This window comes from Staurois parvus, unplaced genomic scaffold (genome assembly GCF_062004578.1).
Source record: "Staurois parvus isolate SC_StPar_1 unplaced genomic scaffold, SC_StPar_1.0 ptg000449l, whole genome shotgun sequence".
NCBI lineage: Eukaryota > Metazoa > Chordata > Amphibia > Anura > Ranidae > Staurois > Staurois parvus.
Window position 1 is genome coordinate 4,912,407 of NW_028318245.1, and position 14,119 is coordinate 4,926,525.

Here is a 14,119-nt window from a genome sequence, read left to right on the forward strand (position 1 = left end):
CTGTGTTTGTGTTGGACTCACAGTAGGTGAGGTCACAGCGTTATGAAGTCTCTTGTGACTCTTGCTTGTTGTTTCACTATTTTGTCTGCTGCCTCGCGGCTCATATTTCCATTCAGTTAAAATTTCATACAAAAAAAAAAACTTGATAGTGTTTAAATATGAAAAGCTAAAAAATGAAAACTTGAAGCACAATATTGTACCCATTTACTTATGTAGCATCTGTTATTCCCTTCCTATGAAATTTTAAACATTTAACACCACAGCTCTTCTCAGATTCAGCCACAGTGGGAGTTCCCTTGGCATTAACCATACCCTGGTAGAGATATTCTTCCATCATTCGTGTTTATAAGTCCAACACATTTAGTGGGAAAGACGTCCACATCACGAAATACTCTTTTCACCCCTCTGTTGTACCTCTTTTTCTCAATATCTGTAGAACAATCTCTGAAAACTCAAATTTCTCTACTATGTTCTCCATACCTCCTTCCGTCTCTCTCCTCCCACCATCCACAGTACATTCTCCAGCAGCTCTCCTCCACCATCCACACTACATTCTCTGACAGCTCTCCTCCCCCCACCATCCACACTACATTCTCTGACAGCTCTCCTCCCCCCACCATCCACACTACATTCTCCGACAGCTCTCCTACCCCATCCACACTACATTCTCTGACAGCTCTTGTCCCACCATCCACATTACATTCTCTGACAGCTCTCCTCCACCATCCACACTACATTCTCTGACAGCTCTCCTCCACCATCCACACTACATTCTCTGACAGCTCTCCTCCCCCACCATCCACACTATATTCTCTGACAGCTCTCGTCCCCACCATCCACAGGACTTCCTTTTTTACTGACACCAATTTAAGAGGGCCATTCTTTATACTAGCCACCAAAGTACTGTAAGTAAATTTATTTCCACTTACCACTAGGCATTCTTCTCAATGACTACAAACAAGGAACATTCTTCCCACTGACCACCAATGTAAGGAACATTCTTCCCACTGACCACCAATGTAAGGAACATTCTTTCCACTGACCGCCAATGTAAGGGACATTCTTCCCAATGGCCACCTATGTAAGGGGCATTCTTCCCACTGTGTCCCATTGTAAGGGACATTCTTCCCACTGATCACCAATGTAAGGGACATTCTTCCCACTGAACCCCAATGTAAGGGACATTCTTCCCAATGGCCACCTATGTAAGGGACATTCTTCCCAATGACCCCCAATGTAAGGGACATTCTTCCCACTGGCTACCAATGCAGGAAACACTCTTCCCACTGATCCCCAATGTAAGGGACATTCTTCCCACTGACCCCCAATGTAAGGGACATTCTTCCCACTGATCCCCAATGTAAGGGACATTCTTCCCACTGACCCCCAATGTAACGGACATTCTTCCCACTGATCACCAATGTAAGGGACATTCTTCCCACTGACCACCAATGTAAGGGACATTCTTCCCTCTGATCCCCAGTGTAACGGACATTCTTCCCACTGATCCCCAATGTAAGGGACATTCTTCCCTCTGATCCCCAATGTAAAGGACATTCTTCCCACTGACCCCCAATGTAAGGGACATTCCTCCCACTGATCACCAATGTAAGGGACATTCTTCCCACTGACCACCAATGTAAGGGGCATTCTTCCCACTGACCGCCAATGTAAGGGACATTCTTCTCACTGATCACCAATGTAAGGGACATTCTTCCCACTGACCTCCAATGTAAGGGACATTCTTCCCACTGACCTCCAATGTAAGGGACATTCTTCCCACTGATCACCAATTGAAGGGACATTCTTCCCACCGACCTCCAATGTAAGGGACGTTCTTCCTACCGACCACCAATGTAAGGGACGTTCTTCCCACCGACCTCCAATGTAAGTGACGTTCTTCCCACCGACCACCAATGTAAGGGACGTTCTTCCCACCGACCTCTAATGTAAGGGACGTTCTTCCCACTGACCCCCAATGTAAGGGACATTCTTCCCACTGATCCCCAATGTAAGGGGCATTCTTTCCACTGATCACCAATGTAAGGGACATTCTTCCCACTGACCTCCAATGTAAGGGACATTCTTCCCATGATCCCCAATGTAAGGGACATTCTTCCCACTGATCACCAATGTAAGGGACATTCTTCCCACTGATCACCAATGTAAGGAACATTCTTCCCACTGGCCCCCAATGTACGGGGCATTCTTCCCACTGTGTCCCAATGTAAGGGACATTCTTCCCACTGATCACCAATGTAAGGGACATTCTTCCCACTGACCACCAATGTAAGGGACATTCTTCCCACTGACCCCCAATGTAAGGGACATTCTTCCCATTGGCCACCTATGTAAGGGACATTCTTCCCACTGACTCCCAATGTAAGGGACATTCTTCCCACTGACCCCCAATGTAAGGGACATTCTTCCCACTGGCTACCAATGCAGGAGACACTCTTCCCACTGACCCCCAATGTAAGGGACATTCTTCCCAATGACCCCCAATGTAAGGGACATTCTTCCCACTGATCCCCAATGTAAGGGACATTCTTCCCACTGACCCCCAATGTAACGGACATTCTTCCCACTGATCACCAATGTAAGGGACATTCTTCCCACTGACCACCAATGTAACGGACATTCTTCCCACTGATCACCAATGTAAGGGACATTCTTCCCTCTGACCCCCAATGTAAAGGACATTCTTCCCACTGACCCCCAATGTAAGGGACATTCCTCCCACTGATCACCAATGTAAGGGACATTCTTCCCTCTGACCCCCAATGTAAGGGACATTCTTCCCACTGATCACCAATGTAAGGAACATTCTTCCCACTGGCCCCCAATGTACGGGGCATTCTTCCCACTGTGTCCCAATGTAAGGGACATTCTTCCCACTGATCACCAATGTAAGGGACATTCTTCCCACTGACCACCAATGTAAGGGACATTCTTCCCACTGACCCCCAATGTAAGGGACATTCTTCCCATTGGCCACCTATGTAAGGGACATTCTTCCCACTGACTCCCAATGTAAGGGACATTCTTCCCACTGACCCCCAATGTAAGGGACATTCTTCCCACTGGCTACCAATGCAGGAGACACTCTTCCCACTGACCCCCAATGTAAGGGACATTCTTCCCAATGACCCCCAATGTAAGGGACATTCTTCCCACTGATCCCCAATGTAAGGGACATTCTTCCCACTGACCCCCAATGTAACGGACATTCTTCCCACTGATCACCAATGTAAGGGACATTCTTCCCACTGACCACCAATGTAACGGACATTCTTCCCACTGATCACCAATGTAAGGGACATTCTTCCCTCTGACCCCCAATGTAAAGGACATTCTTCCCACTGACCCCCAATGTAAGGGACATTCCTCCCACTGATCACCAATGTAAGGGACATTCTTCCCTCTGACCCCCAATGTAAGGGACATTCTTCCCACTGACCCCCAATGTAAGGGACATTCTTCCCACTGATCACCAATGTAAGGGACATTCTTCCTTCTGACCACTAATGTAAGGGACATTCTTCCCACTGATCACCAATGTAAGGGACATTCTTTCCACTGACCACCAATGTAAGGAACATTTTTCCCACTGATCACCAATGTAAGGGGCATTCTTCCCAATGGCCACCTATGTAAGGGACATTCTTCCCACTGACCCCCAATGTAAGGGACATTCTTCCCATTGGCCACCTATGTAAGGGACATTCTTCCCACTGACTCCCAATGTAAGGGACATTCTTCCCACTGACCCCCAATGTAAGGGACATTCTTCCCACTGGCTACCAATGCAGGAGACACTCTTCCCACTGACCCCCAATGTAAGGGACATTCTTCCCAATGACCCCCAATGTAAGGGACATTCTTCCCACTGATCCCCAATGTAAGGGACATTCTTCCCACTGACCCCCAATGTAACGGACATTCTTCCCACTGATCACCAATGTAAGGGACATTCTTCCCACTGACCACCAATGTAACGGACATTCTTCCCACTGATCACCAATGTAAGGGACATTCTTCCCTCTGACCCCCAATGTAAAGGACATTCTTCTCACTGACCCCCAATGTAAGGGACATTCCTCCCACTGATCACCAATGTAAGGGACATTCTTCCCTCTGACCCCCAATGTAAGGGACATTCTTCCCACTGACCCCCAATGTAAGGGACATTCTTCCCACTGATCACCAATGTAAGGGACATTCTTCCTTCTGACCACTAATGTAAGGGACATTCTTCCCACTGATCACCAATGTAAGGGACATTCTTTCCACTGACCACCAATGTAAGGAATATTTTTCCCACTGATCACCAATGTAAGGGGCATTCTTCCCACTGACCCCCAATGTAAGGGACATTCTTCCCAATGGCCACCTATGTAAGGGGCATTCTTCCTACTGTGTCCCAATGTAAGGGACATTCTTCCCACTGGCTACCAATGCAGGAGACACTCTTCCCACTGACCCCCAATGTAAGGGACATTCTTCCCACTGACCCCCAATGTAAGGGACATTCTTCCCACTGATCCCCAATGTAAGGGACATTCTTCCCACTGACCCCCAATGTAACGGACATTCTTCCCACTGATCACCAATGTAAGGGACATTCTTCCCACTGACCACCAATGTAAGGGACATTCTTCCCTCTGATCCCCAATGTAACGGACATTCTTCCCACTGATCACCAATGTAAGGGACATTCTTCCCTCTGATCCCCAATGTAAAGGACATTCTTCCCACTGACCCCCAATGTAAGGGACATTCCTCCCACTGATCACCAATGTAAGGGACATTCTTCCCACTGACCACCAATGTAAGGGGCATTCTTCCCACTGACCCCCAATGTAAGGGACATTCTTCCCAATGGCCACCTATGTAAGGGGCATTCTTCCTACTGTGTCCCAATGTAAGGGACATTCTTCCCACTGGCTACCAATGCAGGAGACACTCTTCCCACTGACCCCCAATGTAAGGGACATTCTTCCCACTGACCCCCAATGTAAGGGACATTCTTCCCACTGATCCCCAATGTAAGGGACATTCTTCCCACTGACCCCCAATGTAACGGACATTCTTCCCACTGATCACCAATGTAAGGGACATTCTTCCCACTGACCACCAATGTAAGGGACATTCTTCCCTCTGATCCCCAATGTAACGGACATTCTTCCCACTGATCACCAATGTAAGGGACATTCTTCCCTCTGATCCCCAATGTAAAGGACATTCTTCCCACTGACCCCCAATGTAAGGGACATTCCTCCCACTGATCACCAATGTAAGGGACATTCTTCCCACTGACCACCAATGTAAGGGGCATTCTTCCCACTGACCGCCAATGTAAGGGACATTCTTCTCACTGATCGCCAATGTAAGGGACATTCTTCCCACTGACCTCCAATGTAAGGGACATTCTTCCCACTGACCTCCAATGTAAGGGACATTCTTCTCACTGATCACCAATTGAAGGGACATTCTTCCCACCGACCTCCAATGTAAGGGACGTTCTTCCCACCGACCACCAATGTAAGGGACATTCTTCCCACCGACCACCAATGTAAGGGACGTTCTTCCCACCGACCTCCAATGTAAGTGACGTTCTTCCCACCGACCACAAATGTAAGGGACATTCTTCCCACCTACCTCCAATGTAAGGGACGTTCTTCCCACCGACCACAAATGTAAGGGACATTCTTCCCACCTACCTCCAATGTAAGGGACGTTCTTCCCACTGACCCCCAATGTAAGGGACATTCTTCCCACTGATCCCCAATGTAAGGGGCATTCTTCCCACTGATCACCAATGTAAGGGGCATTCTTCCCAATGATCCCCAATGTAAGGGACATTCTTCCCACTGACCACCAATGTAAGGGACATTCTTCCCACTGATCACCAATGTAAGGGACATTCTTCCCACTGATCACCAATGTAAGGAACATTCTTCCCACTGGCCCCCAATGTAAGGGGCATTCTTCCCACTGTGTCCCAATGTAAGGGACATTCTTCCCACTGATCTCCAATGTAAGGGACATTCTTCCCACTGACCCCCAATGTAAGGGACATTCTTCCCATTGGCCACCCATGTAAGGGATATTCTTCCCACTGACTCCCAATGTAAGGGACATTCTTCCCACTGACCCCCAATGTAAGGGACATTCTTCCCACTTGCTACCAATGCAGGAGACACTCTTCCCACTGACCCCCAATGGAAGGGACATTCTTCCCACTGATCCCCAATGTAAGGGACATTCTTCCCACTGACCCCCAATGTAACGGGCATTCTTCCCACTGATCACCAATGTAAGGGACCTTCTTCCCTCTGACCCCCAATGTAAAGGACATTCTTCCCACTGACCCCCAATGTAAGGGACATTCCTCCCACTGATCACCAATGTAAGGGACATTCTTCCCTCTGACCCCCAATGTAAGGGACATTCTTCCCACTGAACCCCAATGTAAGGGACATTCTTCCCACTGATCACCAATGTAAGGGACATTCTTCCTTCTGACCACTAATGTAAGGGACATTCTTCCCACTGATCACCAATGTAAGGGACATTCTTCCTTCTGACCACCAATGTAAGGGACATTCTTTCCACTGATCACCAATGTAAGGGACATTCTTCCCACTGATCACCAATGTAAGGGACATTCTTCCCATTGATTACCAATGTAAGGGACATTCTTTCCACTGATCACCAATGTAAGGGACATTCTTCCCTCTGACCCCCAATGTAAGGGACATTCTTCCCACTGACCCCCAATGTAAGGGACATTCTTCCCACTGATCACCAATGTAAGGGACATTCTTCCTTCTGACCACTAATGTAAGGGACATTCTTCCCACTGATCACCAATGTAAGGGACATTCTTTCCACTGACCACCAATGTAAGGAACATTTTTCCCACTGATCACCAATGTAAGGGGCATTCTTCCCAATGGCCACCTATGTAAGGGACATTCTTCCCACTGACCCCCAATGTAAGGGACATTCTTCCCATTGGCCACCTATGTAAGGGACATTCTTCCCACTGACTCCCAATGTAAGGGACATTCTTCCCACTGACCCCCAATGTAAGGGACATTCTTCCCACTGGCTACCAATGCAGGAGACACTCTTCCCACTGACCCCCAATGTAAGGGACATTCTTCCCAATGACCCCCAATGTAAGGGACATTCTTCCCACTGATCCCCAATGTAAGGGACATTCTTCCCACTGACCCCCAATGTAACGGACATTCTTCCCACTGATCACCAATGTAAGGGACATTCTTCCCACTGACCACCAATGTAACGGACATTCTTCCCACTGATCACCAATGTAAGGGACATTCTTCCCTCTGACCCCCAATGTAAAGGACATTCTTCCCACTGACCCCCAATGTAAGGGACATTCCTCCCACTGATCACCAATGTAAGGGACATTCTTCCCTCTGACCCCCAATGTAAGGGACATTCTTCCCACTGACCCCCAATGTAAGGGACATTCTTCCCACTGATCACCAATGTAAGGGACATTCTTCCTTCTGACCACTAATGTAAGGGACATTCTTCCCACTGATCACCAATGTAAGGGACATTCTTTCCACTGACCACCAATGTAAGGAATATTTTTCCCACTGATCACCAATGTAAGGGGCATTCTTCCCACTGACCCCCAATGTAAGGGACATTCTTCCCAATGGCCACCTATGTAAGGGGCATTCTTCCTACTGTGTCCCAATGTAAGGGACATTCTTCCCACTGGCTACCAATGCAGGAGACACTCTTCCCACTGACCCCCAATGTAAGGGACATTCTTCCCACTGACCCCCAATGTAAGGGACATTCTTCCCACTGATCCCCAATGTAAGGGACATTCTTCCCACTGACCCCCAATGTAACGGACATTCTTCCCACTGATCACCAATGTAAGGGACATTCTTCCCACTGACCACCAATGTAAGGGACATTCTTCCCTCTGATCCCCAATGTAACGGACATTCTTCCCACTGATCACCAATGTAAGGGACATTCTTCCCTCTGATCCCCAATGTAAAGGACATTCTTCCCACTGACCCCCAATGTAAGGGACATTCCTCCCACTGATCACCAATGTAAGGGACATTCTTCCCACTGACCACCAATGTAAGGGGCATTCTTCCCACTGACCGCCAATGTAAGGGACATTCTTCTCACTGATCGCCAATGTAAGGGACATTCTTCCCACTGACCTCCAATGTAAGGGACATTCTTCCCACTGACCTCCAATGTAAGGGACATTCTTCTCACTGATCACCAATTGAAGGAACATTCTTCCCACCGACCTCCAATGTAAGGGACGTTCTTCCCACCGACCACCAATGTAAGGGACATTCTTCCCACCGACCACCAATGTAAGGGACGTTCTTCCCACCGACCTCCAATGTAAGTGACGTTCTTCCCACCGACCACAAATGTAAGGGACATTCTTCCCACCTACCTCCAATGTAAGGGACGTTCTTCCCACCGACCACAAATGTAAGGGACATTCTTCCCACCTACCTCCAATGTAAGGGACGTTCTTCCCACTGACCCCCAATGTAAGGGACATTCTTCCCACTGATCCCCAATGTAAGGGGCATTCTTCCCACTGATCACCAATGTAAGGGGCATTCTTCCCAATGATCCCCAATGTAAGGGACATTCTTCCCACTGACCACCAATGTAAGGGACATTCTTCCCACTGATCACCAATGTAAGGGACATTCTTCCCACTGATCACCAATGTAAGGAACATTCTTCCCACTGGCCCCCAATGTAAGGGGCATTCTTCCCACTGTGTCCCAATGTAAGGGACATTCTTCCCACTGATCTCCAATGTAAGGGACATTCTTCCCACTGACCCCCAATGTAAGGGACATTCTTCCCATTGGCCACCCATGTAAGGGATATTCTTCCCACTGACTCCCAATGTAAGGGACATTCTTCCCACTGACCCCCAATGTAAGGGACATTCTTCCCACTTGCTACCAATGCAGGAGACACTCTTCCCACTGACCCCCAATGGAAGGGACATTCTTCCCACTGATCCCCAATGTAAGGGACATTCTTCCCACTGACCCCCAATGTAACGGGCATTCTTCCCACTGATCACCAATGTAAGGGACCTTCTTCCCTCTGACCCCCAATGTAAAGGACATTCTTCCCACTGACCCCCAATGTAAGGGACATTCCTCCCACTGATCACCAATGTAAGGGACATTCTTCCCTCTGACCCCCAATGTAAGGGACATTCTTCCCACTGAACCCCAATGTAAGGGACATTCTTCCCACTGATCACCAATGTAAGGGACATTCTTCCTTCTGACCACTAATGTAAGGGACATTCTTCCCACTGATCACCAATGTAAGGGACATTCTTCCTTCTGACCACCAATGTAAGGGACATTCTTTCCACTGATCACCAATGTAAGGGACATTCTTCCCACTGATCACCAATGTAAGGGACATTCTTCCCATTGATTACCAATGTAAGGGACATTCTTTCCACTGATCACCAATGTAAGGGACATTGTTCTTCTCAATGACCACTGATGAAAGTGCGACCATCGATTCTTACTGCCTGCATTTCTTTTCAGGTCATTATTTTTCTTTGTTTTCATGAATATTAATGAAAATAGTTTTGCCATATTTTCCTTCTTGGTTCTTAGGTTTGCTATTGGTGTCACTGATAATTGATGTGGCATTGATTACAAAAATGAACAGTGAACCATGACTAGGTACTAGTTCTGCCATGATGAACAAGAACAATGACGGTGACAACGATGGGACTGATCACATGACACCAAGCTACTCTTTAAGCCACTGATGGAAATGACCTCTCTATTACCAATGAAGATACTGACTGAGATGAAGCCCATAACAGTGATCACGAGGAGCAAAACCAAGATGCAATGAAGAAAATATGATGAGAGGTGGCAGTTGCAGCGGTCACATTCGTCCTTAGAATATCAGTTGACATGTGTGGAGCTGGACCTTGTGGACTCTCCATCTCATCATTAAATACTGATGATGACTCTCAATGAACTGAGCACGTTATGGTCATTTGTATAAAAAAAGTGACTCAGAATATTGTAAAGTGTAGAACATTTATTTCAGAAAATCAGAATACGTGATTAACACACAGTAGAGCCAAACCTTTATTGAAATACTTTCTTGTGTAATTGAAGGAGAAACTTTAAAAAGGGAATTAATAATGCATTTCCTGGAGCAATGAAAATCTAGCTTTCTTTCCTATGTATAAAAAAAAAAAAAAATAGGAGCTGGAGCCATCTTTTACCCATTTCTTTCACATTTATTGAACAGGGAGTCCGTGCTTAGGTTTAGACGGCCGCCATTTTGTTCTTTACGGGTGGAGAATAGGAGCTGAAGCCATCTTTTACCCATTTCATTCACATTTATTCAACAGGGAGTCTGGGTTTGGGTTTAGACAGCCGCCATTTTGTTTTATACAAGTGGAGAATAGGAGCTGAAGTCATCTTTTACCCATTTCTTTCACATTTATTCAACAGGGAGTCCGTGTTTAGGTTTAGACGGCCGCCATTTTGTTCTTTACAGGTGGAGAATAGGAGCTGAAGCCATCTCTTACCCATTTCTTTCACATTTATTCAACAGGGAGTCTGGGTCTAGGCTTAGATGACCGCCATTTTGCTCTCTACAGGCAGAGAATAGGAGCTGAAGCCACCTTTTACCCATTTCTTTCACATGTATTCAACAGGGAGTCTGTGTCTAGGCTTAGATGGCCGCCATTTTGTTCTCTACAGGTGGTGAATAGTTGCTGAAGCCATCTTTTACCCATTTATGCAACAGGGAGTCGTTATCAGTGTGCATACGGCCGCCATTTTGTTGAAGCCAGCTTTCTTTCTGTCTCAGTTGGCAGTGTGGTGCTCAGATAATGCTCAATGAGTCCTATGGAGCCATTCGTGTTTCCTTTAGGGTCAGTATTATTGTTATTTATTCCCTTGAGGCCTACAATCATCTTATCCCCTCCAAAACACTACAGCCCACAGAGCATGTCTCCTGGGCCTATCCACCTCCCACACCAGAGAATCTCAGGCTATTGGAGTTACCAAAGTTCCCTGGTATACCTAGATCTCTTTACTTCATTGGTCTTTATAACTGGTGCGCCCATCAAGTGAAGCTCCCACTCTTTCGAGCCAGAACTATAGGAGGCGCATCTTACCCCTGAAGTGTCTAACCGCGAATCGCATCCATACACTGTTATGTGTCAGCCTGTCATAAGGTATGTGTACTCTGATGTCTATTTAGATTTCCTTTATGTGTAAAACTTTTCCCGCACTCTGAACATAGAAAAGGTCCCTCCCGATTGTGAGTTTTCTGATGATAAAGAAGGCTTCTTTTCTCAGGAAACGATTTCCCGCACTCTGAACATGAAAAGGGACGTTCCCCCGTGTGTCTTCTTTGGTGTGCAAGAAGTGCGCTTTTCTCAGTGAAAGATTTCCCGCACTCCGAACACGCAAAAGGACGCTCGCCCGTGTGAATTCTCTGGTGTGTAAGAAGGTTGGCTTTCTGAGTGAAACGCTTCCCGCAGTCTTGACAAGAAAAAGGACGCTCGCCCGTGTGACTTCTCTGATGTCTAACAAGGTGTGCTTTCTCAGAGAAACATTTCCCGCACTCTAAACAGGAAAAAGGATATTCGCCCGTGTGAATTCTCTGGTGTGCCATGAGTTTTCCTTTCTCAGTGAAACATTTCCCGCAGTCTGAACATGAGAAAGGGCGCTCGCCCGTGTGAATTCTCTGGTGCGTAAGAAGGTTTCCTTTTTGAGTGAAAGATTTCCCGCACTCTAAACATGAATAAGGGCGCTCACCCGTGTGACTTCTCTGGTGCGCAAGAAGTTTTCTTTTCTCAGGGAAACCTTTCCCACACTCTGAACATGAGAAAGGGCATTCACCCGTGTGACTTCTCTGGTGGGTAACCAGTTGGCTTTTTCGGATGAAAGCTTTATCGCACTCCGTACACTGAAAAGGACGCTCCCCCGTGTGAATTCTCTGGTGCGTAATAAGTTTTTTCTTCTCGGTGAAACCTTTCCCACACTGTGAACATGAAAAAGGACGCTCACCTGTGTGGATTCTCTTGTGTATAAGGAGTACGCTTTTGTCAGTGAAAGATTTCCCACACTCTGGACAGGAAAAGGGACGCTCACCCTTGTGACATCTCTCGTGTCTAAGGAGGTGTGCTTTCTGAGTAAAACATTTTCCACACTCCTGGCATGAGTACGGGCGCTCACCTGTGTGAATTCTCTGGTGCGTATTAAGTGCACTTTTCTCAGTGAACCTTTTCCCGCACTCTGAGCATGAATAAGGATTTTCAGCCTTGTGACATTTCTGGTGAGCAACTAATTCACTTTTTTCAGTGAAAGATTTCCCGCACTCTGAACATGTAAAGGTCACCCTGGTGTGAGATCTGAGATGTATAAGAAGTTCAGAATTTGTTTTAAAAGATTTTCCACACCCCAAACATGACAATGAACACTCTCCTATGTCAGCTCCATCCTGGGTTGAAGAAGATGGATCTGTTGACCTTTCTGGATTGTTAGATCTTAGATGGATTTCTGGAGTAACAGTATGTGATGGCTCAGAAGATTCCTCAGGATTAGGGGGATCTATTGATCTGTTAGGATGGTGAGGTCTGTGATGAATGTTTTGAGTAACAGAATTTACTTTTGGAGAATATTGTGATGTGCTATTATCTTCTGCATTATAATCTGAAGTCAAAATGGGATCTTCCTCTGAGGGATTTCTGATGTAGAGTCCATCTGTTAAAGGCAATTTAATTGAAGGTCAAATCAATTTTTAATTACGATATCTACATTCCGTAATCATGTATACTCAGTCTGTCAGGGGTCTGGAACACAATGTTATATTGAGGAATGGAGATGGACCTTTCATATGGTGTCCAGTATCTCCTCCTCATTTGTTGGGAACATGACGTTATATTGAGGAATGGAGATGGACCTTTCATATGGTGTCCAGTATCTCCTCCTCATTTGTTGGGAACATGACGTTATATTGAGGAATGGAGATGGACCTTTCATATGGTGTCCAGTATCTCCTCCTCATTTGTTGGGAACATGACATTATATTGAGGAATGGAGATGGACCTTTCATATGGTGTCCAGTATCTCCTCATGTGTTGGGAACATGATATATTTAAAAGGAAAGGAGATAAGACTATTCACATGGTGTACAGTATTTTCATTTTATTTGTTGGAAACATTAGGTAGTAGGGTAGGTACATCAATGATGTTCATGTGTCAGCAAAAAGGGCTTTCTGTATATTCTCTGTACAATGTGAAATTCTCTGTCTTGAACAAGGAAAGAACAGACTGTATTTATATGACAAACAACTATGCCCTATTAAATCAAGTATCTTCTTCTGGATCATGAGATTCTGTGAACTGCTAAACATGACCAAAGCCTTTTGAAAACAAACTGAAAAACAGTGAGCCTTTTAGTTTCAGCCCACAGAAGAGGACACTTTCAAAATACCATCTTTATCACTTACTTGTGCCAATATCAAGAGTCGAAGTCTCTTTTTCACTTTTTAGAACCATCTCATCCTCTGAAGATGGCTGATTTCCACTCATATAGGTCTCTTCTTCTTTTACCTCAACTTTCATATAAATCAAGTCTTTATCCTAAGCTCCAAAATGACAGAGAAAAATATCAGTAAAATGTAAGTGCAAATAACAATGGACTACAAAGAATATCAACTCATAATTTTGAATTGTTGTTTAATCCTTGATCTCGTCTTTCCTACCTGATGATGGTGGGGGATGGTGGGATCTTCCTGTGTGGAATCCCGGGAATACTGAGGACGGGGACATCTCTCTGGTGGGTTCCCATGACTGGATCCATCTACCTGATGATGGTGAGGGATGGTGTGACCTTCTTGTGTGGAATCTCGGGAACACAGAGGACGGGGACATCTCTCTGGTGGGTTCCCATTACTGGATCCATCTGTAGGAAACACACACACTGACTGAATCCATTGTTTCTATGTGTTTATTAGATGATGGGGGATCTAGGTGGACCCTCCGTACTGCTCTCTCCTTTA

At 46.1% G+C, this 14,119-nt stretch overlaps 1 protein-coding gene across 3 annotated transcripts in view; it reads right to left on the bottom strand.

The window, feature by feature from the left end:
* Window positions 1-14,119, bottom strand: part of LOC149453413 (uncharacterized) — a 77,319-nt gene that overhangs the window by 59,468 nt on the left and 3,732 nt on the right. Inside the window, exons 7-9 of one of the 3 annotated variants that reach the window (XM_089688243.1) lie at window positions 13,823-14,022; window positions 13,568-13,700; window positions 10,114-12,818 (exon numbers count right to left, since the gene is read on the bottom strand). The exons of the other annotated variants lie outside the window; for them this stretch is intronic. Of the exons in view, the coding sequence (XP_089544369.1) occupies window positions 11,278-12,818; window positions 13,568-13,700; window positions 13,823-14,022 (1,874 nt within the window). The 3' untranslated portion in view covers window positions 10,114-11,277. Of the gene's footprint in view, window positions 1-10,113; window positions 12,819-13,567; window positions 13,701-13,822; window positions 14,023-14,119 lie in introns of those variants that run through there. 3 annotated transcript variants of the gene reach the window in all.